The sequence below is a fragment of the Arvicanthis niloticus genome, chromosome 13 (assembly GCF_011762505.2).
Source record: "Arvicanthis niloticus isolate mArvNil1 chromosome 13, mArvNil1.pat.X, whole genome shotgun sequence".
Taxonomy (NCBI): Eukaryota; Metazoa; Chordata; class Mammalia; order Rodentia; family Muridae; genus Arvicanthis; species Arvicanthis niloticus.
Genome location: NC_047670.1, coordinates 26,462,349 through 26,490,038, shown reverse-complemented (window position 1 = coordinate 26,490,038; position 27,690 = coordinate 26,462,349). Strand labels below are relative to the sequence as shown.

Sequence of the window (27,690 nt, the reverse complement as noted above, 5' to 3'; positions counted from 1 at the left end):
GGTAGATTCTAGTCAAGGAACATGAAAAAGCCTGTGAGTGAGAATACATTATAAAACAAGAATACTAGGTTATGGGTTTTTACACTAACAGAAATAACTTTGGTTGACAATGAAGCTGAGAATAGTGTTCTCTTATACCTTTAAAGATAATGTTTATTTCTGTGAGACATCGCTATAGATTGAAGTTACAGAGAAGTTGAATAGGATATAGTCTGGTCACACAGTGCCGACAAGACCAACCAGGGGCAGAATTTGATTGTTTGAAAGTTATGAGCAGTGGGCTTGAAAAGAAGGATGACTATAAGGTTGTACCTTCTGAACAGTTACTTATAATTGAGAGATAAACAAGAAAATGAATGAGATAGTTCAGAGAAATGGATACAAATCATTTTTTCCCTTTTCTTCCTTTTTTTCTGCTTGAACAATGTTTATTGTCTTTATGAAAAAAGTCTTCATAGAGAACTGCTTTAGTTTTCAGCACCCCGTTCCTGAGCTCTGAGGAAGCTTGCCTTCTTTTGAGCAACCTTGTCTTTCTTCTCAGCAAGAGACACTTTTGGGGACGATTCCACCTCTTCTTCACTTGTCTCTCTTCTCACAGACTGGATTCTCTCGGTTAACAGCATGAGCTTTCTTACACATCTCCTCCATGACTGGAGTTACATTGTCCTTGATGTACTGAGAGAACTGTTGCTTATACACATCTTCATCTTCCTCTGTTAGGTAGCGCATGTAGTCTGACACATTCTGACCCATGTGCTTTCCATGTACCTCTGCATGGAACTCCTTGTTTTCAGAGTCATAACCAGGGAATCATTTGGTCCTATGAGAGATAGACAAGCCTCCATCCACAGCTCCCTTCAGGGCCTCAAAAACTTTATAGTAGTTTTCAGTAGTTGCCAGTTGAAGTTTGGTCAAGACCTGCATCCAAATAGCAAGTGAAGGCACCAGGCTGACCGTCAGTGCTTTTCACATTGTTTTCATTTCCATCTACCTCCACTTGGCCTTCATAGATTTTGTCCATGCCAAACTTACTCAGAAGCCTGTGGGCCAGCAGCAGGACAGTGCAACAGGCTGCAGCATAATTTGTCAGGCCAACTTTCACACTGTATTTTGGAAGTTCATGTGCATATGCTGTGCAGACGATCATATCCCTTTCTATATGAGCATATGTAATCTGGCAGATGATATCTCAGTTAGTTACATGAACTATCATACCATATTTGGGTGTGTTGTGCTTATTCCTGTCCTGGATCACCAATAATTTTCATGCATAGTAGTCAGTTTTACCCTCTCGCTGCCTTCTAAATCTCACTTGGTATCTTTTAAAGTAGTCCTTATTCTTGACAACATTCACGAACCCCATTCTGCGGAACAGAGACCCACAACTGCAGCTCCACGCAGACCTGCAGAGTCTACCATGCTAGGAAGTGGAGGAAGCTTATTTTTTTCTTTTCAATGGCTTGGAAAATGGTGTCATGGCTAAAGATATAGAAAGGACTAAGGTGAAAAGGCATGGAGTTTGTTTGGGATGTGTTAAACTTCAGGTGTTCATAAAATATCTAAATGAAGATGCCAAATAATTGACAGTTGGGAATATAAGTGTGAAGCCTGAAAAAGAGGGTTTGGTTGAAGAAAATTTGTGGATTTGTCAGCCCGTGATTGCTCAGTATCCTCATCACTCCTGCTAAACACCAAGGGCTTTCAACAAGAAGTGCAGTTCAGCCATTGCTGCACACATGTGCACACATAACTTGCCAGTTTGTAATACCTAAAATTGATTATGCTTGTGTCCTAACCATATGTACACTGCTTTTGTAGACTTCTGGATGGTATTACAATATTCATGATGTTGCAATTCAAAAAATTGGAGTGGGTAAAATTATTCTATTTATATTAAAACAATGCTTATCCTTCGTTATGTGCTTTGGACAGGCTGCTACTAGTGTCTGAGCCCCATTTTCCCCCTTTTGCATGGAATGAGAGACAAATTATCTTCCAGTCTTTTGTATTGCATGTGTATTTTGTGTGGTGAGGAAATCTCTTCTGAAATACAATGCACTAGGAAAACAAAGATAGATATAGGACATTTTAACTTAACGACTTGATAACTCTGACCATAACTTAATCATTTTCTCATTCAAACCAGATTTGTACACTAGAGAACATTTTATTTATAAATAATAGTCATAGCAACCCAATGGAATATTGTCCTGGGTATGCTCAATGAGGTATAATGCTACTTCCATTATGCACTGCAAATTTCAACATTGAATATAAATGTTACTGTAAAGTATCTGCCTCTTAATCTATATTTCCAGATCACAAGGCAGCTTGACAGTACTCTGCATTTTTAACAATCAATCAAATATATTCATTGTATTAAAGTTGAAATAGGTACTGTCCTGAACTCATGGTCTAGGTTCAACCTTCAATTTCAGTTTCCGAACAAGCACACTTACTCATCCATACATAAACTGACAATATGGGACATGACAAAATTCACTTTTATGAAAATAATCTCTGTAGTGAGTTTGAGCCATTGCACAAAATTCAAATAGGTGAAGCATAAGTAAGTACCAATAAGGGACAGAGATAGGAAACAAGAGAAAGGGAGAACTAACATAAGACAGAGAATTAGAGAGAAAAACACAGACAGACACAGACAGACAGGCAGACAGACAGACACAGAGAGAGAGAGAGAGAGAGAGAGAGAGAGACAGAGAGAGAGAGAGAGAGAGAGAGAGAGAGAGAGAGAATTGAGAATTTCAGGAGCCATTTGGAGGCAAAATGTTCAGGCTAAGAAAGACTTTAACCAAAGGGTTATAAATTTGAAAGAGAAAAAGGAGAGCTATATGGAAATGTTTGAAAAAAGAACAAGGAAAAAGAGAAACATGGTAATTATATTGCAATTTCAAATATTTTATAAGAAGAATAAAATAGAAATGCTATTTAGAATTGTGTAAATCCTCTGAAACCTATCTTGGTCCTTGTTAGGTGACATTTCTTGGTAAATAAATTCATTGGCTTGGGAAAAAAGACATTTTTGAATGTCTTATAAGTTTCCCTCCCATGTCTATGTACAACTCTCAAATAAAAAAATAAAAGAATAGAGGGTAAAGAATTCATTATGACTGGAAGTAGTGACCTGCATTTCCAGTTATAACACATTAGTTACAACATGGATGCTCGACCCACATTTTAATGATTCCCGAGGCTGAGACAGTATCTATTTGTCTGTCTACAAAAAGATATGGTACAAAAAGATATGCAACGGTGGCACAAAGCTTTTAGGAGTAATGAAGCAATATCTGATTTGACCTAAGGTCCACTCCACTAGACAGAACCCATACTAAAACTGCTTCTGTTACCAAGAATCTGGGACTAGATAGCCCAGGGACATAGCTTAAAACCAAATATCATTGTTCTTAAATCAAATAAACAAACAACATAAAATAAATTCTAAAAACATTCTGCTATACCAGTGCCTGAATAAGCCATCATCATAGAAGTTTCCTCTTGTAGCAGCTAGGAACTAATACAGAGACCCAGACCCAGACAATATGCAGAGAGTAAAAGACTTGGAACATTACACCCAAAACAGGAGGTTTCAATCAAATCTCTTTCAGGGCTCTGTGAACTCTGCAGAAGAGGAGACAGAAATAGCATAAGATGGGGATGAAGGAAGAGAAGGAAACAAAACAAGACCCTCTAAATCATCAGGATGGAGTTTCATATGAACTCACAGAGACTGAGGCATATGACAAGTTCTGGACACATCTGGACACATCTGGTTCTCTAGATATGAAAAAGATAAGCTAGTGCAGTGGCTATACAAAGAAAAAACAAAAAACGCTTCTCTTTTCCCCTTGAGGTCCTTTGCATTAGATTACGGCTTGCAGTTCAGTGTTTTTAGGGGGTTACTTTGTCTCTATGTCTTTTGTCCTATTCTGATATATTAGTTTTTGCTTACTTTTTTATTTCATATGATATTGTGATCTAATAGAAGTTGTTTTGTTTTCTAATGATAAGAGTGAGTGAAGACTCAACTCAGATGGAAAGGGGAATGAGAAGGAACTGGGTGAAATAAAGGGAGGATAAACTGAAATCAGGATATACTATGTGAGAAAAATGTATTTTAAATAAAAAACCAATTTATAAACAAAGAAAAAGATTTTGAATCATCTTACTTTTAAATATTTAAGAATTAAACTCAAAATGTGGTAGTTAAAATTTTTAAGTCAAACAAAGGTAAACTTGTTTCATTTATCAAGAATGAGATCTTCAACCTTCAACATCTACACTAACAAATTTAATAAATTAAATAAACAAATACCTTATAATCTAGAATTACACTTAAAACTATGTTGTTCTTTGTTTATCATTATAATACTTAGACATATACTTACAACTATATATTGTTCATTGTTTATCTCAAAATTTGTTAACTATACTTTCAGCATTTTTCTAGAACCCCAAACATCCTGAAAATGACTGCTATCTTAGGCCTACAAATACTATGTTCCCCTCAGATTTAAAGTGCTTTCTTTGTTATTTATAAGACCTAGAAATTTAATTTAAGCTTTTTCAATAATCTTGTTCTATTCAAGCTACTTGACAATCATGTTTTCTCCCTGAAATACGAAAGCCTTTCACAAGTTCCTGAAGCTGGAAAACATAAGACCATGAGAAATATTTGAATGGAGAGAATGGCAGCTTCTCAGTTCTGAATGTACGTTGCACAGGGAGAAAGGCAGCTCAATAGTTCCCCATCTCAAATGCAGTATAAAGGACAATATGCAACTGTTACATGGTTGTGGTCTAGTGATATCAGGAAACTTGAGTAAGACTTCTTTTAATCAAGAGGGAGCAATTATATTGCAAGTGAAATAGGTAGGAGTCAGTGGGTACAATTGAAAAATGAATGAAGATATCGCTCTTTCTCTCTCCATATATATATATGTGTGTGTGTGTGTGTGTGTGTGTGTGTGTGTGTGTGTGTGCGTGTGTATGTGTGTGTGTATCAGAAAATTTAAATAGATGAGTATTTTCTAGTCTTCAAACACAAACAGAAACACACACACACACACATACACACACACACACAATTTATTTTCTTTGCATTGAAATGGCTGCAATACCTGCCTGACACACACAACGTAGTGGAGGAAAGATTAATTTGCCTCACAACTCCAGAGAGTGTGCCATGATTGTAATGATATGTAACCCTCAAAGTCATGCCTCCAGTGTCTCATGTATACCAGGGAGGATTCCCTCATGAAGCCTGTCCTACCTCCCCAAGTAGCACTACTAGCGGGAGAATCAACTGCCATGAAGGTAGTTTCAATTTAAACCATGACTCTATAACTCAACACAATTAATGAAACCTATTTTATAAGTAAGTATCTGAGTGAAGAATATGAAAGCTATTTTAAATTAATTATTTATTTAAATTCCAAATGTTGATCCCTCCCAGTTATTCCTCCCAGAGTTTTTCAACCACCTTCCCATTGTTTCTCAGAGGATGCTCCATCCCACTTGTACTCTCCTCAGCACCTACCTTCCATGGGGCATCAAATCTCTACAGGTTTAGGCACATCCTCACTCATTGTGGCCAGACAAGGCATTCTTCTGCTACATATGTGTCAAGGGCCTTGGACCAGCCTGTGTATGTTCTTTGGTTGGTGTCTTAGATTCTGGGAGCTCCCAGGGGTCCATGTTAGTTGACATTATTCATCTTCCTATGGGGTTGCCATCCTCTTCAGCTCCTTCAGTCCTTCTCCCTAACTCTTCTATAGTGATTCCAGACCTCTGTCCAATGATTGGCTGTAAGTATCTGCATCTGCCTCAGTCAGCTGCTCAGAGGACAGCCATGCTAGGTTCCTGTCTGCAAGTACATGTCATCAATAATAGTGTCAGGGTCTGGTGCTCACCCATGGGATGAATCTTAAGTTGGGCCAGTCACTGTATAGCTATTCCTTCAGACTCTGCTCCATTTTTGTCCTTCCATTTCTTTTAGATAGGAACAATTCTGGGTCAAGAAAAATGAAGCTATTTAATTGAGAGTGTTTTCATCTATTTCTGACTTCTGTATACTCACAATCCTTTCTGCTATAAATACCCTGTAGCAGAACAGTAGATTTAGACAGCCTATAAACTTACAGTAATACTTTTTTATCACGAAGTCCATATTTTGCATTAGAATTCATTCTTGCTGTTGTGCATCCTATAATATGTGACAAATGAGCAATGACAATATAGTATCCTAAAATATCCTATTGCACTAAAACTCTAAATTTCTACTGTATTCTCACCTTTATTGTGCATCTCTTTTAAATCAGTTGCCTGTTTGCTGTTTTGTTCAAGTTTTCATTTTATTGAATGAATATTATATGTACAGTAGTATGCTTATTTAACACAGGGTCTCCTTCAAAGCTTGTCAAATAAAACGAAGTATTAAATAGCTATTTAAAAGAGAATATTATGATTCTAGTGCCAGGAGATTAAAGCCAAGCAAATACTATCATAGGAGCCAGTAACTAAATAAACTAATGCTAAGGTGACAGATGTGGTACATCACCCCTCGAAACACTTGAGCTAATGAGTCAGGAGGATCACAACCAGTTTGAGGCAAACAAGAGCTGTGTAGTAAGTTGTGGAAAAATCTGAGCTTTCAACTGACACTCTTTAAAAAGTGAAACAAATTACAACCAAAGGCGGAAGGGAGGTTTAAAATTCACCAGGAGGTGGAAAGTTACATCTTCAAAAGGGAAGAAAAATAAACGAGTCAATTTATAACTAGAAGACAAAACAATTTTTACCAGCAGAAACTTCTAAAAGAGGCAGTAAATGTCGTCTTAAAAAGAAGATTGCTTCCTTCTAAATCACAAGCAAAAAAAAAAAAAAAAAAAGGCTACAAGTACAGGGCAGGAAACTGCTCTTTCCATATCCTAGCAGGATGTGGGTGTTTTATTCTATGAAATGAGTACATCATTCTCTACATCATACCAATAAGCAGGTCCAATACAAAAATCAGTGTATTATGTGGATGTCTCAAAATACTAACACATTCTATGTACACACTATTTGCCACTTTCACAGAGTGCTGTGGGCTTAGTTATGTGTTCTCTAGGTGGTGACAGAAATTCTTTTATGCGGAGTATAAGTAGTTCAATAGAAGAAAACCTGCTGTTATAATGAGTCTCTCAACAAAATAATCAAGACAATCATCCCACAGTCAAGAGCAGACATCTCAAAAGCCACAAAGGTACTCAGAGAATCCACTCAGCTTCTTACTTAACAATTGTGCTTGTAAATAGCAAACAAATGTTATTTCTTTGTTGATGACTTCTTTTGTAAAGAGGCCAGAGTTCAAAACAAACGGGAAGAATAATACAGAAAAACAGAAACTAGAGAAATAGAAGAAAAGTTCAAAATACATGAGCAAAATATTGTGTGTAAATGTCTTTTGCGATATAACATGACCCTGAATGACCCTACAAGAGGAGGATGCATGCTACTGAAAAGAAAAATAGACATTTGAAGACAGTGATCAATAGAACACCAAAGATAACATACCTAGCAAAAGGAAAAATAGAGATGGAAGTCAACCTGTGGTTGCAGTAGTGATCATTTACAAACAAGGCAGAAACTCGTCAATAGTAAACAATTTTTTAAAATGAGATAAGTGATTCTTCAAGAATATAAGGAATATTGACCAAAGCAGAAGTGTATAAATTATACATTTAAAAACATTATAATATCCTCAATAACTGATTAAAATAAATTTATTGCTAATTTTCAGAATACATAAATTTTAGATACAGATTTCTGATAGAAATTTGGAAAGAAATAGTAAATTAAAAGAGGAAATTTTGATAGTCTAGAACTGGGTCTCTGGCTACAGGAGAAAAGAAACTGTCTCAAGTATGAGAGAGGCTGTACATTAGCACAGTCACTTAGAAAGCTGAGGGGAGTGTTCACCGAACCAAAAATGTCAATATCAGACTAAGATACAAGCCTACTTCTGAATATAAAATCCAAGGGAATACATTAAAATCCGAAGTAGTCTAAACTGTAAACTAATGTACTAGTTACAAATTCACAGATAGGAGAATAGTACATGTACTTATCTTCAAATAACTACATTAAAAATGTGGCAAATATACATATCAAAATACTATTTGTTCATAAAAAATTGAAATTAACTTATTTGTAACAATATGACTGACTCTAGTTGCCACTAGTCCTCAGTAGATTCATCAACTACAGAAAAGGATGGTCATATAGTCTTACTTGTAAATGAACTCTACTAGGATAGGTCTTATATGGAGAGTAAACACGATGACAAAAACATAAGAAAGCACATGATGCTGTTGATTAAAAATATTGAGTATCATATGTCATCAGTAAAAATAGATTTTGAGGTATATTTATTAAATTGCATTAATTAGTAAATAGAAAAAAAGGGTATTTTAAATCATATGATGAAAATCATTTGTAAATTCTTACTATGAAAATGGTATAAGTGCCATTATTTAAGTGCTAAAATAATGATTAAATTATGTTTCATTACAAAATATATTGTTTCAAGGTATTATTACCCAAATATATTATTATTACTAAAATCATACTTTGAATGAAAAAAACAGAAAATGAAAATAAGTATTGATGTTATTCTGTAGGAGTTTGTGTGATGTGTTCTGATTTTTTTTTTCTAAATGAGAAATTACAAAAAGGCAATTATAAAATCTGAGCTATTTTCTTCCTGACATTTCTTGCAAGATTCTATTTCATTAATAGTTTCATTATTCAGAGCTCAGTTATTGTCATTCAGAAACAGTTTGGAGATATATGTTATTATAGTGTTTGCATGCATAAATAAGCATATTATTAATAATCAATGGCAATTAGTACACAATAAGCTTCCTCTTAAATTTAATTATATGCTTGATTAAGAGTGTTTGGGTACTTAATTAAAATAAGAAGGTCCAATGATATTTAATTCTTTCCTATGTTCATATTACAGTCCTAATAACTACAATCTCATCTCAATCCATGCCTAGTGCCTATTAATTTTAATCATAAGTATGTTTGCTCATTGAATAAAGCTTGAAATGCAATTGGGTAGATTATTTAAGGAAATTACTATGTGATATAACAGTATAAAATGAGAGAAGAGTCTAGTTTGAGCAAATGAATGGAGAGATAGTTTCATAATTGGTTTTGGTTCATTTTTTTATAGCTTTGGTGATGCATTTCCTTTTATATTGTTCCATGAACTGTAACCAGTAACAAAAATATTTAGCATGATTAGTAGATGTCAATGTTTAAAAGATAAAATACATACTAAATGTTGAGATCTCACTGAGGATAAATGAACAGAATAAAAGCAAAAAAGAATCATTGAAATATCATTGCCATTACTAATATAGATTGATAGAGTGAAATCAGGCACATGTAGTAAACTTAAGGTTCATAAATACACATTTTCTAAGGAAAGTAAGTTCATCCACAATGGGTATCTTTTTAGTTTGAATCAAGCAACCATTAAATGAGCATTAGAGTATGATGTTATCAAGAAATCCAGCACATTGTTAAATTCAGATTGAGTTCCCATCAATTTTCATTTTAAAAAAAACCATCATAAATCTCAGTAATGAGGTTGGTACCTAAAAAGAAACTAAAGTATTAAAAGTCTCCACAGTCTAGAGAGTGGTAGACTTGGAGTTTAAAGTAAGGTTGATTTGATTTCATTAGTGGAATTTATTCAGTATATTTTATATTTTACTCTCAATTGGAAAACAACTCTAGGAATGTATAATTACTGCATGAAATCCCTTAATTTGTTGTAAATTTTTTTTATAATTACATCATAGCACTTCCTGTAGACATAGCACTTACTGGGCGTTGAACAGTATTACAGGAGAGAACAGAATCAAAGTTCACTAAATTCCTGAATCATTGTCATCCTAACAAATTCATGGCTCTGCAGTCCACATTCTCACAAGAACTATTATTATCTGTCATTGTGTGTGTGTGTGTGTGTGTACTTGTGTGTATGCTCAGACATATAAGGATTTAATTTTAAAAGATATTTGAGAGGCTAGAGAAATAGGTCAGTCTACAAGTGGTTTGCTTTGCAAACACAAGTACCACAGTTTAATCTCCAGAACCCATGTAAAGAAAAACTCAAGCTCATATGGTGTCATGCACTTATAAAGCAAGCACTGAGGAGGCAGAGGCAGAGGCAGACAGAGATCTCTAGGGTTTTCTGTTCATCAAGCCTAGCTGACTTAGTGAGTTACAAGCTAATGAGAGAACCTGTATTAAAAGAAACACGATGGATGGCTCTTAATGAAGCTACAAGGTTGTCCTCTATTTTCTATATCTATGTGCATGTGTACACAGAAGCACATTCCTACACACACACACACACACACATACATACACACACACACTTTCAGTTTATTTTTATTTTCTGTTTTCCTAAGTCTCTAATTCTTTGAATTAAAGTAGTACTTTTTTTTAAAAAAGAGGACTATCTCTTTTTAATTATTTATTTTATGTTTATGAGTACACTGTACCTGTCTTTGGACACACAGGAAAGGGTATCAGACTCCATTACAGATGGTTGTGAGCCACTATGTGGTTGCTAGAAATTGAACTCAGGACCTCTGGAAGAAGAGTCAGTGCTCTTAAACACTAAGTCAATCCCTAAAGCAAATCTTATGTGAAGTGCAGGATAAGTTGTAAAAGATATCTGTAAAATTTGAAACTGATTTATGTTTTAGAGGATTAATGCACTGAATAGGCCAGGAATAGAATGGCAGGCACTTCAAAATGGTGTTCATACAACCTTAAATAGAGAACATGTATATGATATGGATGAGTATATATTTGGCTTGAATAATGCATGGTAACTATCACTTTTTTTGAGCTAGAAAGTGGTGTTTTATGGAAAATTGTGATCACTATCTGGGAGTTTGGTCTTTCTTATATACACGGAAGATGAAAGACCCTGTAGAAAGGTCTGAAAATTGTGACTAGATAAATGAAAATGTGAAACATGACAGAAACCTAAATATTTGGTAGTATGATGAAGTAAATTTTGTCAATTTCATTACACTCTTGAATGCTATGAGCCACACAAATCCACTTTTTAATCTCTTGTGGCTAATGATAATTGAAGTTCAATATTTGAAAATGGAACGTGGATTTCATACATGTATAATTTCCTTGAACATTGTGGATTTGATATTTTTGTTGAAATTGGAGTTTTACTATGGCCCTTTCATAGTTTTTGACAACTTGATACAGATCTAGACATATCTTGGAAGAAGGTATCTTACTTGAGAAACTTTAACCATCTGACAGAATTGTGGGCATATTTTAACATTTTTTTGCTTCTTAATATATTTAGCTGAGTATGGCCCACTGTGGGTTGTGGTATTCCTAGACAGATAGACCTGGAGTGTATAAAAAATGCAGCTAAACAAGCCTATTAGCAACTTTTCTTCAATGTCTGTGCTTCTCTTCTTGCTTTCATGTTTCTATCCTGAGTTTCTGTGCTGGCCTCCCTCAATAATGACCTATAATTTGTAACCAAACAAAAGCTTTCTTCCTCCAAGATGCTTTTATCATAGAATTTCATCACAACAGCATAGAAAAAAACTAGAAAAGGCAGTTTCTATTATTCTACCTTCCCTTGGGTAAATAACAGTTGATTTGTTTTTTATTACAATTAATTGTAAATAACAGTTTTTTTCTTTGATTACAATTACCCTGATCTATGATTTATATTTTCAGAAAGCATCTTACTCTAGTCTGTTTAGAGGCAAAAGGCAGAGACTTTTGGTAAATTTAACTGTCATTTTAACTTAAAAGTCTATTTAATAGTTAAGAGGTTTATACCACACCCAATACACAAGTCAATTTATGTTTTTTTTTTAAAATTGTTTTTCTGCCACAAGTATAACTTTGAAAAGAATATATTGAAACAAAAATATAAAATATGATACTTTGTGGTCAGAAGTAGTGGCAATGAAACTCAGTATAAGTTAGACAAGTTTTACATTCTTTATACTTATTGTAAGTGATGAAGTAGTTGCTCACAGTGATGTAAAAGACAGAAAAAGGCACTAAAAGGATGACTTACCAATATAGTAAAGTGTTCTATGTGTTTCTGGCTTTCCAAATCTATGGTGAGTTAAAAAATATGAATGGAGAATGCTGGATTTCTGACAAAATTTAATGTTTGAGTCAACTGAGGGGAGCCTTGTTAAAGGAGAACATGGTTAAAGAGAACCAGACATGGTTAGAGTGAGTATTTGCAGGTACATGAACCAGACTGAGGTCAAACAAATCAATTCCCAATATTATTAGAGGGACTTGTGGTCAAATCAATAAATGACTTACCTTCACAGTGTGTTTAGTCAAGTCCAAAGACAATTTTCAACAACTAAACCTGTATCTACTGGTCCGTTCCTTGTACATACAGACAGAATCGATTCTCCTACATCCACTGCAAGGTATGTCACAGAGACTGTGGACAAGGGGAACTATCCAAGTGAAGATACAAGACCATGGGGGATGTAGACTGTCAGAGCATGTGCCTCTTCCTCACTTCTGTTTCACACCTTGTACGTGTCCACACATGTTGTTTTCTTCCCCTTTTTATTTTACACACTTTAATGCAAACAGCTATTACCTGTTTGACTAGATCTCTTCCTTAGTGAGGAACTGTGGGTAACTTTAATAGAAGACAAAGTAATCCATGTGCTAGAAACTAATCTTGTTGTCAGAACATTTATAATTATAGCAGGTTGTTAGTCAATGGAATTTTTGCTTTATCTTCAATTGTTGTCAACTTGATATACTACAGAGGCATCTAAGAGGAAAACTTGAATTGAAGAATTGTCTGTTCAGATTGGTCTGTGGGTCTAACTCCAGCGAATTTCCTTGATTATTTATTATTATTGTAAGGCAAAGCCCACTGCGAGTAATGTTTTCCCAGTGAAGCTGGTCATAAGCAATATAAGAAACATAACTAGGAATGAGTGTCTGAGTGAGCCTAAGATTGAGCCAGCGGGCAGTGTGTCTCTGTGGTTTCTGCCCCTGACTTCTCTCAGTTATGGAATATGACCAGGAAGGGTAAGATGAAATAAACCTTTCGTCCTCTAAACTGCTTTTTTATCAGACTGTTTTATCCCATCAATAGAAAACTACCTAGGGCAGCAAGAAAGGGAGGGATATCTTTCTCAGGATCACTTCATTCAATTCAGACACCCAGAAATTCAGTATTTTTTATCAACTCGCTTTTACCTTGAGTACACAGGGATGACAAAGCAGAAAGAAGGAAGAATCTTGGGTTTCTGGTGACCTCAGTTCTACCACCCTTTGCCTAGAACAATCAGGGTCACATAAAAAGAAATAAGAGCTACCTTATTTGTATGATTTTATTTTGAATCCCTGCAATAGTAGCAGCAATAGGACACCACCTAAAACCATTAAGTAGAAGTCTCTCCAAAGCATAACAATAAAATTTCCTTGTGACTCTGTGTGTCATTGTTTATATAGCTTTCCACTCATGTCCACCTCTTTTATATTGCCATTGACCATCTCTCCATTGATCCTGTGTGGGTCAGAGGTTCCATAAATTACTCAGGTAATTTATACAACTTTCCTTTACTCTAAATTAAACAATATTTCTTTTATATAGTGGTGTTCATTTTATATAAGTGTTTGGAAGATACAAAACCAGGTGTAGCTAGATAGCTTGATATCATCTTCAAGCAACAATGTTCAGTCCCTAGAACCCAGTTCTGGAAAATAGAACCAACTTCTGGGAGCTCTCTTATCTTTTTATGCCTGCACCTGTGCACATATCCACATGCATACAACACACACACACACACACACACACACACACTCAGATAATAAGTAAATAAATGAATAAATAAATACATGAATATAAGTGTTTTGTTTCTTTAAGAAAGAAGTAGGGTGTTAGAGAAATGATTTAACAGCTAAGAATATGTGATGCTTTTCCAGAGACCCTGACTTTCAATTTTGGCACTCATGTCCAGCAACTCACAACTGCCAGTAACTAACAGTTCCAAAAGATCTGATGCCCTCTTCTTTCTTCTACATCCACTGAGCACATGTGGCATTCACTTCCACATATAAGTGCACACACACACACACACACACACACACACACACACACACACACACAGAGAGAGAGAGAGAGAGAGAGAGAGATATGACAGACAGACAGACAGACAGACAGACAAATAGACATACACCCACAAAATAAATCTTATAAATTAAAGTAGGATCATTTTTACATTTTGAGACTTTAGAACTAGCTTTAATTTTTAGAAGGTCATATTGTGCATGTCTCATCACTCCAGCTGAGTTATAAGTTTCAACAAGATGGAAATGGTGTCATATTTGTTAGACTCCTTTGACATTTATGCCTCAAAGTTCAGTAATTATTGGATGATGGAGTAATTGCTGAAATACAGAGGCATCTCTCACTCATCATATTGAATGATTATATAATCTAGCAAATTATCTCTGATCAGCTTAGCATACCCTTTTAAAGAATTAAATTCCATGAGTGCTAAAAGTTCTAATACAGATACTTGCCCCAATTCTGTCATGAGGAAAGGAGAGTTCGTGCACATTTTTCTGCTATTCTGAACCAAGTATTAAAAGGTTATCCCATGGAATATGCAGCATTTTTCATTTTCAAAAATTATGATCTAGGTATGATTGCAAATTTACCTGATTTCTCTATTATTTTTTATTTTGATTTACAATGTACTGGTAAGGATACTGGATTTAATTAGATTTTAAAAGTTACACTTTTTGTTTTATATTTCATTCTAATCCTATCAAACTATCTTAATATGACAATTAAATAATTTGAATATATAATTTTATCTAAATTCTTTGTACCATAATCTATTGGCATTAAAAAAGCACTGATATTTGTAATTGAAACAATATAATTTCTCAGTCACGTTTCAAACAGCTTCTCTGTTGGTCTTAACATTTATAATGATATTAACAAAATTGTTCCAATAGAATTTGACATTGCTTGAAACACAATTATTAAATATTTATTATTTATGCTTATGAGTGTCATGCCTAAACACATGCATAAATGTCATAAGCATTCTTTCTGACTGCAGAGGTCAGAGAGGGTATTAGGTTCTTTCACACTGGAGTTACATCTGGTTCTAAGCCACCATGTGTGTGCTGGGAATCCAACCCAGGCGCTCTGTAAGAGCAGGAAGTCTTCTTAAAGACTGAGCCATTTCACTAATTCTTGAGAAAAGTTTCAAGCCATGTTCACATTCTACCCTCATAATTAATTCAGTAATTCATTTTTCTGCTAGAAAAAAATAGCCTAGGCAATCTTGGTTATTGGGTTTTTGTTTGTTTGTGTACCAGCTAATAATTTATTGTGATTTCATTTTCTTTGTTTAAAAAATGGATATTTTTATATTGGTTAGCAAATGTTAGCCTTCTGAAGTGTCTTACCACTTCTGAAATAACAAGTGTTCCCTCGTGTTTAATTTATCTTCTGGACTCCAATGTGATCCATGGCATGACTGGAATCCTAGAAATTATGTTATTATGGTCAAGGACAGAAACTGGGTTATAGAAGTAAATGGATTTTTGTAGAATACAGTAGAATACCTTAACAATGGAATTCAGTGTTTTAAGAAAAAAAATCACACCTTGCAAATGTTATTCAGTGCTTACTGTTACACAGTTAATTCAACATATGCCTGCTGCTCTGTTTTCTACTCGCTCGTTTCAATTATTTTCTGTTTAAGCATGACCTAAAATATAAAAAGAAAACTTTGTGTGATGATTATCTTTTGCATTTTCATATTGAATGAGATTACTCAGCTAACTCAATCCTTGTTTGCTTGCCAACAACACAATGTTCTAAAGACTTGATTCACAAGGATGAGTCAGAGCCCTTGTTCTCAAGTCCCCAGATTGTATAATAGCAATGAAACTAGGTATAAAGAAACTGATTCATTCTGTTATAGTAATGAGAAAAAGTCCAAGAAGCAGGGTAGTTACAGTAACTGTTTGAAAATATTCCCAAAATGCTTGCCCTGACATCTCTGAGAGCATTCGCATAAATGTTTTCACTTATGTGCTATGTGAATGAAATGGTTGAGGACTCTTCTCAGAGAAAATTATCTCTTAAAAAGTTAGAAAATGCATTTATTTGACAAGCACTTTTAAAAAGTCTTTCAATGAGAGGTACTAGGTAGAAAACATTTTACCTCCATTTGATGTTATACTCTCCTAAATGATTTTTAATCATCTGGGAAATAAAACGCTGAGATTAATTTTCTGGAAGAAATACAAGCAACTTGAATTTTACTTCCCTTAGTAGATATAATTTTACAATGTTTTAAAGTGCTGCTAATTGATCTCAGCAGGATCATGCTTCATCTCTTTGACGGAATAATTATGCAATTCTGCACTCATGGTGTCCTTTTCCTTTCTTTCAATTTTTCTTTACAATTCTCAAGGTCAGGTTTGGTTCTTGATAAGTTGTTAAAAACCTTGCTTTTGAAGGCTGTTTACTATATTTACTCCAAAGTGGGAAGTAATTTTAACATCCCTGATTGTATTAATATATGTCTATATTATTATTAGCAGCAGCAGCAGCAGTAGTAGATTTTAGAAATTTCATATGTGTAAGTAATATGTTTACATAATTTCTCATTTTTCCATTTGTCTTCCAAGTCTCACTATACCTTCTTGAGTTCCTTTCATAATGTTATCTTTTTACACAGACGTATACACACACACACACACACACACACACACACACACACACACCTTGATAAAATTGATATGTGTTTAAGGCTAACCAGATTTTTGTTTTACATTTTTTAGTGTGTGTTAGTTATGTTTTCACTACATAAAATCTACCTATGAGTAACGCTTTCAGAATATTTCTTTCCAAATCTATTTTTCTGCTTCCATTTCCATAATAATACCAAATCTGAGTTTTCGTGGAGTACTTTAATTCTTATACTTCTTTTGTCAAATATACTTGCTTTTAGTTTAATGCCACTCAGTATTGAACATTCCAGATAAATTTCCTATTGATTGCTTGATTCTAAATTTACATCTTATTTCAGGTGACATTTTAAGGCTTACTTCTCTATGAAATCCCTTCTGTATATCTTCATTAATGCTTAGGGTTTTTTTTATTCTATGCTTTTATAGTTACTTGCTCATTTTCTATATCCCATGTTATTATGAGGTGATTTACATTTTGTGATGATTCATTGGTCATCATGGCATGTAAATATTAAAAGGGGCAGCGGCATGCCTGTATTTTGTAACTACCTCAGACCACTCCCATGGACAAATGGGTAATTATAGCTTTGAGAATAATTACTGAATTTTCCTAGATAACAAACTATGTCTATCTCTGGAAGATTCCTGAGCTTTGAAGTTAGACTACTCAGGATTTAAACTACACAGTGACTATTAATTTTCAAGTAGATTGTAGTGAGTATATGTACCCCGTGTTTCATAAACTGATAAATGCATAGAAGAGAGCATGTTTGTGGACTGACACACAATTCAACCTGACATTTTGCTTTTTTGGCTCAGGAAATCATTTATCTTAGTGCTTTTACTAGTATCTATTACAAAGCAATGCTGATGTCATTAAAGTAATAAGTGCTTTTTATGACTAAGATAATTTGTGAAATTATAAAACATTTTCTTTAATACACATTTATAGTAAAAATTTATAGAAGCATGTTACTAAACTCTATTTTAACAACTCTGTTTCAACAATTGTATTTGAATGTCCTTCCTCTGTCTTTCCCAGGGTAATATTTGCTACATCCATAATCTTTTATAATTTTGGATTTTTTTATACTTTGATATACAATCGTTTACAATAGCCAAATCCTATCATATAAATTTCTAAGTACTTCATTTATCAGATAAAGCCATAGATGAACACTGCATAGTTCTAGTTTAAAACACACAGAACATACTTTAAATGGGTCTATTGTTTGTTACACAGAATGGTAAAAATAACAGAAAAAATTTCTCTTCCTGAAAGTTGCAGACATTTTGAGAACAAAGATGTTAGATTCATTTTCTTAGAGATCTGTTCAGGCTTCAAATTTCTGACGTTAAAAGTTCTAACTTAATTTTGCACCCTCTTCATATACTAAGATTATAATTCATATGTGTAGAAAGTTATAGAAACTTTCTTCTATTTATATTTTTATATATGTTGAAGGTTAAGAAAGAAGTGTAATTAAACAAATTTTAAGTTATCCTACTCAGGCACATTTTTTAACCTTTTGTATAACAGAATATGAAAGTAGAATTTTTCAGGCTCAATGATGCATTATTTTACGCACTTAGGATTTTCTTTAAATATTTTTTGTCATTTCAGTGAATATAGTCACTACATCTATTCAGTGATTCTGTTATTTGTTACATTAGAAGCAATTCTAGTAGGAAATGTAATGCAACTACCTGACATTAATATTTGACAAAATTCTCACAAACCCATTTTATCACTTAAATCTCTGCTTTCTTTAATGGCAATTTCACAATATTTAAGCAAAATGACACTTACTGTAAACACTTAAAATATGGATGACTATTATATATTTTCTTTTATGCAATTAATTTTTTCAATCTTCCTTCATTGTAACTGTTGAAACCTGATAGAAACATCTAAAAATTAATGTAACCTACCTGTGTGATTTGTCAAAAAAAAGATAAAAGTTTATCATGCAACATTGTATTTTTAGATTACACCTGGGAATGCAATAGAGAATGAAGCGGTACCTCAGTGGAGACAATACTTCCACAAAAAGCATAAAGATTGACTTTCATTCCCAGAACTTAGTTACAAGCCATCTGAGAAGACAGCCACCTATAAGAGCAACCCTCTAGAGGTAGAAGTGGAGGATTTATGACTAGTAAATATCTGAAAATTTTGGTTTTAGAATGAGACTTCCACCTTACTAAATTCAATATAAACAAATAGAGGAAGATACGATCTTCAGGCCTCAGCATGTCTACACCTACAGACATATGTCAACACTCATAGAAACATGCACTCACACAATACTCACAGAGAGAGAGAGAGAGAGAGAGAGAGAGAGAGAGAGAGAGAGAGAGGAAGGAGAAGGAAGAGAAGACAGAGGGAGGGGGAGGGGGAGAAAGAGAAGGTGGAGGGAGGAAGTGAGGGAGAGAGAATTAAGTAGTAATTATTTATCGAAAAGTAGGTCATATAACTATTCAATTAATGACCTAACCTTATTTTTATTCATTTTAAGTTAGTCCTAGAGAGCTTAGAGGGAAATTATTAAAGGTTGAAAAGGGGAAAAGTCATGAGCAACATCTATAGAGCAACCATCTATGAAACTTGAGTGTGAAATAATTTACATAGCTTTGTGAATAACTTGGTCCACAGATGGTCTCATATTCAATAGATGATAAACAAGGTCATACAACACTGTTGATTTCTAAAGGATAAAGACAAGAAAGGCTACAGAATTATATTCTTTCCTTTTCTTTGGTAAAACATACATTTTAAAAGTCTCTTGGTTGGATGTTATTCAGTCACAAGACAAGAAGTTACACAATTGGTGAGGATTCTATTGTTCTCTAATTCATTCACTTCATCTGTAGGATGTGTCCTGTTTCTCCTTAATGTTATTACTTTTGGTTTAAATATAAGTGGAAACTAAGCATGAAAGGTATAAAATAAACTTTGTTGTCTTTCATTTTATTTCCCTCCCAACCATTTCCTGTGAAAGCATATGAAATCTCCTTTCCTCCCAGATATATAGCGTTATGGTAATTGAAGTCCTGACCTTAATTATTTTTAGAGTGGGTAAGGGAGAGGAAGTGTTTTGATTATAAGGTCAAAAGTGGGAGTTTCATTAAAAGAATTCCTTTGTTATTACTCTACTCAAAGGATTGAGTTCTCATTCCGTTTATCAAAACTTATTAACCTTAGCATCTATGCCAGCAAGTATTATTTATACAAAATTTCCAGAAAATGAAATATTTTAAAAATATTTTTGTTACATGTAAAACATTTTGTGTGTGAGTTGGGTTGTACATTTGTGTGTACACATACATATTTCTCTCTCTCTCTCTCTCTCTCTCTCTCTCTCTCTCTCTCCCTCTCTCTCTCTCTCTCTGTGTGTGTGTGTGTGTGTGTGTGTGTGTGTGTGCGTGTGTCAGAAAGGCAAATTGAGCTTTATCTCTATTGCTTTCTGCTCTATTTCCTTGAGTCTCTCTCTCTCTCTCTCTCTCTCTCTCTCTCTCTCTCTCTCTCTCTCTCTCTTTCTCTCTTTCTCCATCTGGAGCTTGCAATATTTTGGCTGGACTGGCAGTCAGTAAAAGCCATGCATTTTCTCCTGTCCTATATTACCACATAAACAGTGTTGGGGCTACACCTTGGTCTTCACATGGGTGCAGAGCACCCAAATTCCTTTTCTCTTGCTATATAATAAGCTTTCTTAGCAATGAGCCATTTATCTCTCTAGTCTGAATACTTTCTAATTGCTCAAATCCATAGACAATAAATCTGTTTGAAGTATTTTTGGGACACCACACATAGACTGTATCTTTAAACAATAGTGAACACAATAGTAAAAAAAAAAATAAGAGAGAATAAAGTAAAATTTTAGAAATAATCAACCTTGACTACTGATATTTTAAATATCTTTAAATATTAGCTTATGATGATGACTTATTATTTATATAAACCCTTGATATTCAGTAAATGATAGCCATGTTCTTTAATTTGCAATATTTGTGAAATCTAAAATAACTATTATAAACTAAGAGTAAATATTTTATCTCTAAAATAAATCATTAGTTCAAAGTTCTCCAATCTTATTGTTTCTTAATTAAGTATATTGACCTTATACTTTAAATTAATCAATGGTATTTTTCACAAGCATTGAAAATTATAAGAAAAATTAATAGAATGGTGGAAATTCTACCAGATTCACAGGAGTGACACAGTGAGTAAAAACATTTTCTCTTCAAATTTTACAGCTCAAGTTTGAAATCTTTATAAAAACTTGAACATGGTTGCCTGTACAAATACATCCAGTTACTAGTCAGAAAAGCATTGCCAAAATTACTAGCTTCTAGTTCAGTGAAAATGTGTTTCAAGGCAATAAGCAAAAGAGAGTAGTAGGGAAAAACATCTAGTCTGCTCTGGCAACCAAGTGCCCTGGGGGCAACATGCACAAGTATGGCCATTCATAAATGCTCAGTTATGAAATGCACTACACACACACACACACACACAGACAGACACACACACATACACACACATACTATGCACACAAATATACATGCATATGCATATCACACAAGAAAAAAACAAAGGTAAAGGAAATTACCACAATTACTAGAAGCAAGTTGGAAAAATTTATAAACCCATGTCTATACATATTCTAGTTTTATAACATTTCAGCTATTATTTTACATAATTTTTGTATTTTGATAATTTCAAGGTTACCACGGTTAAGAATGATCTTCTTTGACATAATTATATTGGCAGGAACTTACTAATGCTTGACATGGAATCAATTTTTTATAAAATAGAAACATGATTCACTTTTATATCATAACTATATTTTTAGACTTTCTGAAATTTTGTAAGTATACTTATTACCATATAAATTTAATTAACTCACCTAAGATTTAATTACCTCTGAACTATAGTAAAATTATAGCTTCTGGGAAATTATCATTTATGTAGCACTAGTAACTCGACCATTTACTCAGATTGCTAAATTACTTTTTCCTTATTAGTTAATTTTAGTTTAATTTATTGATATTTACAATTCCAATTTCATATGATAATAAGACATATATGTTTCATAACATATGTATGTTATAAAAACTAATATAAATATAAATCATTCTTATCCTCATTGCTCTACAATTTCTATTTTTTGTCTAATATTTTTATTGGATTATTTTTTTTATTTACATTTTACATGTCATTCCTTTTACACATTTCTGCCCCTAGAAACCCTATATTCCATTCTCCCTCCTCCTTTTTGTTTTTACACCATTTTAATTACATGCAAGGTATTAAGGCCAATTCTAGGTTGAGGAACTAGTAATACAATAAATAGTCAAAGAACAAGCAAGGTAATAAACAAAGGCCCATGATCACTTCTGTGATCACTATTTCTAAGGGCTTATCAGGATGACCAAAATATCTGAGTCTACTTCCCTGTCCTAGTGCAAAGTCATTTTCATACCTGATGTCTACTTCTTTGTTCTGGCCGAAGATTTAGATTCCAGCTTGGAATTACTTCTTTGTTTTAACCTAAATTTTAGATTCTTGCCTGAAGCCCACTTCCTTGTCCTTGGCAAATATCAAATTCCTGCCAAGCAGCCCATTTTCTTGACCTTGGCCAATGTTAGTTTCCTGCCAAGTAACCCCCAAAGGTCTCTAAATTTCCCCCTTCTTATTTTATAACAAGACTGAACCTGTCTTAGTTCATTCTGACAAGAAGGCCTTCCTTACCTGTCATGGAATTTGCATTATCAGAAATGCACCTATGTCTTAGGTTGGTAAGGCTCTGTGCAGAATCTTATCTGTCCTTGGCTTGCCAGACTGTTAAATTAATAATTGTGTCTGGGGGTCCATTTTCAGTTTCAAGCCATGTACTTTGGCTGCTAATATGTTGGTGTTGTTGAAAACAAGCTTTAAAATGATAGGTAGGAATAAAATTATTCCCAGGACAAAAAGGCTAGCATGATCAAGCTATACATGCCATTCCTGAGGTTTGACTAAAATGGAAATATTGACCTCAGGCCATGGATAATCTTATCAGCATTATCTGCAGCATCAAAGCTCAACAGAGCAGTATTCTTTAAATTTATAATCTCACTATGCAAAGTTAAAACATCCAGAGAGTTTTTAGAATTATGCCATATACACTGCAAGAGTTTTTTAAACTTTTTCCTAATTATAGTGACTATTATTGTAAATTTTAGAAGTAACACAACTCCATTGGTATTTGGCATGACATTTGAGATAACTCATTACTTTTAAACTCTGAACCTCCTTCCAATAATTTGAGAAAGATTAAGAGCATCAATCTGATGTTCTGAATGCTTATCTAAATCTTCTTGTATACTCAACATATTAGTAACATTTGTTTTTGCTAATTGGTTAACAAAAGTAGCCATCTTAACTTCTTGTGTCATAGCAACTGCAGAAGCAGTGTTGCTAGCAATTAATGTAATTAAAACTGTTATACCAGCAATAATCTAACCCACTACCCTCTTGCTTCCGCTTAAGGCCTAACTCACTTCTTCCAATACTTGAAAGCTTTTTTCAGAAGACCACAGTTCTGTAATACTCAGGGTAATAAGACAAAAGCTGGTTGATAGACCTCCATAAGAGATATGTCAGGTTTCAACACACTAACACAATTAGAAACTGTACAATCAATACAACTTACAATAAATACTGTAGAAGAAACAAAATTAATTTTAACTTGACAATTAAAAGAGCCTTAACACATGCACTAACATTTGTTTGAAATTCAGATCCTGTCCCAATTTTATCTCTTGCTAACACAACATCATGGAGAACTGTAGCTAACTTCCAAATATGTCTCTGAAAGTGTCCAGATACAGCATTCTAAGTGAGACTGTTATTTCCAATATTGGATTGATTTCTAGACCAATGCATGATTGAGTCTGAATAACTGGTCACATTTAAGAAAAATACAAGAGACATTATAACATCTCTTTTTGATTCTCTGTTCCACAAGGCCTAAAACCTTAAGGCAAGGCAGATTGTCCCATTAAGGGTATAGGTAAGGGAAGGTGGGTCAGGAACATATGTTCAATAGAGCTTCCCAGTCACCATTGTCAGGGCACTCAGCAAGCTCACAGGTCAGCATCATTCTTTGTCCCAGCATCAGCCTGTCTCACCAAATTCTCCGGAGCCACCATGCTCCTTCAGCATCCTGCAGAAAAAACAGAAACATGCCCTCTTTCCCATATTAGATACCTGATCGGGACCATGCCATATGCCAGTAAGTGGATCTTTCCTTTTCACCTAGGCATAGGTATGCCTAGTTGTAGGGTACCATAAGCACTCAGCCGATTCAACTTGGCATCTGAATTATTTTTTAATTGGATATTTTATTTATTTACATTTCAGATGTTATCCCCTATCCGTATCCTCCCCAGAATCTCCTCATCCTTTCACTTCTCCTGCTACTTCTATGAGGATGTGCCCCGACCCATCCACCAACTCCCCCCTTCCTGCCCTCGAATTCCCCCTGTCTGGAGCATCCAGCCTTCACAGGACCAAGGACCTCCTTGCCTGACAAGGCCATCCTGCACTACATATACGGCTGGAACCATGCAAATGAGCCATGTATATGTAGCCTCGGTGCATGTTCCCAGACTGGTAGTTTAGACTCTGGTAGTTCTGGTTGGTTGGTTTTGCTGCTCTTCCCATGGGGCTGCAAATCAGTTCAGCACCTTAAGTCTTCTCTCTACCTCCTCTATTGGGGACCCAGTGATCAGTTCAATAGTCAGCTATAAGCATCCGGCTATGAGTATGTCAGATTCTGGTAGAGCCTAACAGGAAACTGGTATATCAGGCTCCTTTCAGCCAGCATGCACATCCTGACATCCACAACAGTGTCTGAGTGTTGTGGTGAGTGCACATGGGATGAATCCCCAGATATAATATATCTAAATCTCTATTTTCAACTATGAATAAAATTATATTTTTCTAAATTTATGCAATTAATACTTTAGTTTTTTATATTAGCCCATGTAAAATATCATAGGGCCATGCATTTGTTACTATTATTTTTATTATTAAATATCCAAATTAAAAGAAATTAGCTGAATTGTAATCAAGTCACTTATATTAAAAACATGTTCTTTTTATACTAGTATATTTTATTATTTAAATAAAAACATCCTTACTCAATATGTGCATGTTTTCTATGTAAATTTAGCATATGTAGAAAAATACATCATTCTGTCATTAAAATGTTACTTTGAAGAAACTACATAAATTAAATTGAACACAGTTTTAAAACCCTGTAAAATATTATGGTATTTTGAAGCTTATCATGAAGACTAAATTCTGTAAGGCATCTAAAACTTTTAGTTAAACTAATTCCATTTCTGATGCAGTAAAATTTAGTCACATTACCAAAATTAATATCTTCTGTACTGAACTAGAAAAAATGCTAAATTTCCAGCCTGACATTTCTCCACAGGAAAATAATAATAAAACTTTGATGTAATTTTATAATAATAAAACATTAAATATATTTAAATAACACTAAATTCTCTTTTATTCTTTCTTTACTACAGAGTTACAGAGTAGCTCCTGTGGCAATCCAGGAGTTCCACCCAAAGGTGTACTGTATGGTACAAGGTTTGATGTTGGGGACAAGATTCGCTACAGCTGTGTAACTGGATATATTCTTGATGGCCATCCTCAACTTACCTGCATAGCAAATTCGGTTAATACAGCTTCCTGGGATTTTCCTGTTCCCATCTGCAGAGGTAAAAATAAGTGAACAAATACATTCATATACTATACTTATGTCTACATATCTACTCTATCTATCTATCTACCTATAAAGTGTGGAATATAATGAAAACTGGTTAAATGTAAGAGAATATAAAGCATAACTATTTATAACCTACCTATTATCAATTTATACTCTAGATTTCTTGACCATATATCATCTATTTATATCAGGTACTGAATGACAAATATACAAACATTATAAATACTTAAGACAAAAGTATTTTTTGTAGACTAAGATATTTCTATTCATGAGCATTTTTGTAGTTAAAATACATGCATACATATTTTCTAATTCTTATAAGAAAACCATGTAGAGATTATGATGCTTAAAATTCAGGATTGTTCACATAAACTGTCATGCATATTATTTTGCTTTAATTGAGAAATGTTGACTATCTCTATGAGTCTTTTAAAATTTCTCACACAATTTTACCACACATTTTTTGTGATAGAAGTAGTTTATATTTTAATACTGAAGCTATAAAATTACTTATTTCATGAAAAAATATAATTATATTTAGCATTAATAGTGGTTCAAAGTTTAATATCTGGAAAGTTTTAAACATTAGCTCTATACACTAGTCTTGCCCTCAGAAATTCAAGAGATCAACATTGTTCAGTCTGTGCTTTTATACCTATTATGATATATCTCAACAGTCTACTGAGTTGTGTTTCTTTAATTCCTCACTGAGTAGTATTAGGTAAGAGTGTGCAACTACACATGTAAAAGACTTTTCCTTAAGCACATGATTGTAGACAAAAAGCATAATAACTAATGAAATCAACCACAGATAACTTCTTAATTTTATATATTTTTACAACTTTATATGTATGTATTCATGTATTTTTATTCTATTCAATACACTTAGGCTTTTATATGTATATGTGAAACCCACATGCTTAACTATTTTTAGTTAGGTAATGGACCTTATTTACTAGAATATGGGAAACTTACCTGTGTTAAGGGGGAAGCTTATACAACTAGAAAAGATCCCTCTCCCTTCCACACCATTAACTTCCATTAACCATTAACTGCCAATAGATCCTCAATAACAAGGGAGACCTAGTAACATCATCTTGCACTTCTTAATAAATATTAACAGATCCAATTTTCTGTAGTTATCCTCAGTTGCTATGAGCTCATAAGATGAATATCCATGTCCTGCCCTGGAGACAACTTTCGACAGTATTCCTCCTGTTAACTTCTTCCTGTGCTCTCCTATGTTGTTCCTATTGAGCACATGATGCAAATGTCCTATCCAGAGCTGTATCCTCTACAGCACTTATTCTCAGTACTTGGATAAGACCATAGCAACATACAAATTAGGCAAGATGTATAGATTGTCGCAATAGTGGCATGATTATTTTGGGTGTTCCTAATAGTTTTCTGATTACATTTTGAGGTGAGCCAAAAGGAAAAACTCACAATTGGTATTGAAAAACTTTTTAAAAGACCATCTTAGGGAATTCATAGACCCAAACAGAAAAGACACTACTACAATTTTACCAAATAGACATGTTATGACCATCAATCTGCTTTCCAAATATCTTTGTTCATCATCCACACATAGTTAACACCTTTTGCCAGCTGTGTCAATCAGAATATGATAGGTCTCAGGCAAGCCACATGAACAGTTTGACTTCATTTTTTCCTCTGGTCAGTGAGACGAATTAAAAAACAAAACTGCTGTCCTTCTATCAATGCTAAACAAGCAGCCTCTACATGCTGTTTATCGTTGTATGTGGGATATCTCTATTCTATCCAAGCTGGTCTCTGTGTTGGTATTTTCCCAGTATTGCTCTTTTGTGCCTCTGCTCTTCCTTCTATTTCTATAATTACTATTGTCAGTTTTATGCCAAACACTGCAAACCACTAAAGAATTTAGAAGCATTGTATCTTTTAAATGAAAAATATATAATTAAACACTATATATTTAAAAATTTGATCTCTAGGGAGTCATTATCTGTCTCTTCTAAGGCTATAAGCAAATTTTGTCCTCAGCACTGTTGGAAGACATTAGAATGTTTTGTAAACAGAT

General features: G+C 34.0%; 1 protein-coding gene and 1 pseudogene across 1 annotated transcript in view; one reads left to right on the top strand and one right to left on the bottom strand.

Annotated features, from left to right (window-relative positions):
- Positions 1 to 27,690, top strand: part of Csmd3 (CUB and Sushi multiple domains 3) — a 942,208-nt gene that overhangs the window by 83,143 nt on the left and 831,375 nt on the right. The window contains 1 exon segment of the mRNA XM_076912208.1: positions 25,429 to 25,623. Coding sequence (XP_076768323.1) covers positions 25,429 to 25,623 — 195 coding nt within the window.
- Positions 468 to 1,363, bottom strand: LOC117718760 (large ribosomal subunit protein uL18 pseudogene; annotated as a pseudogene).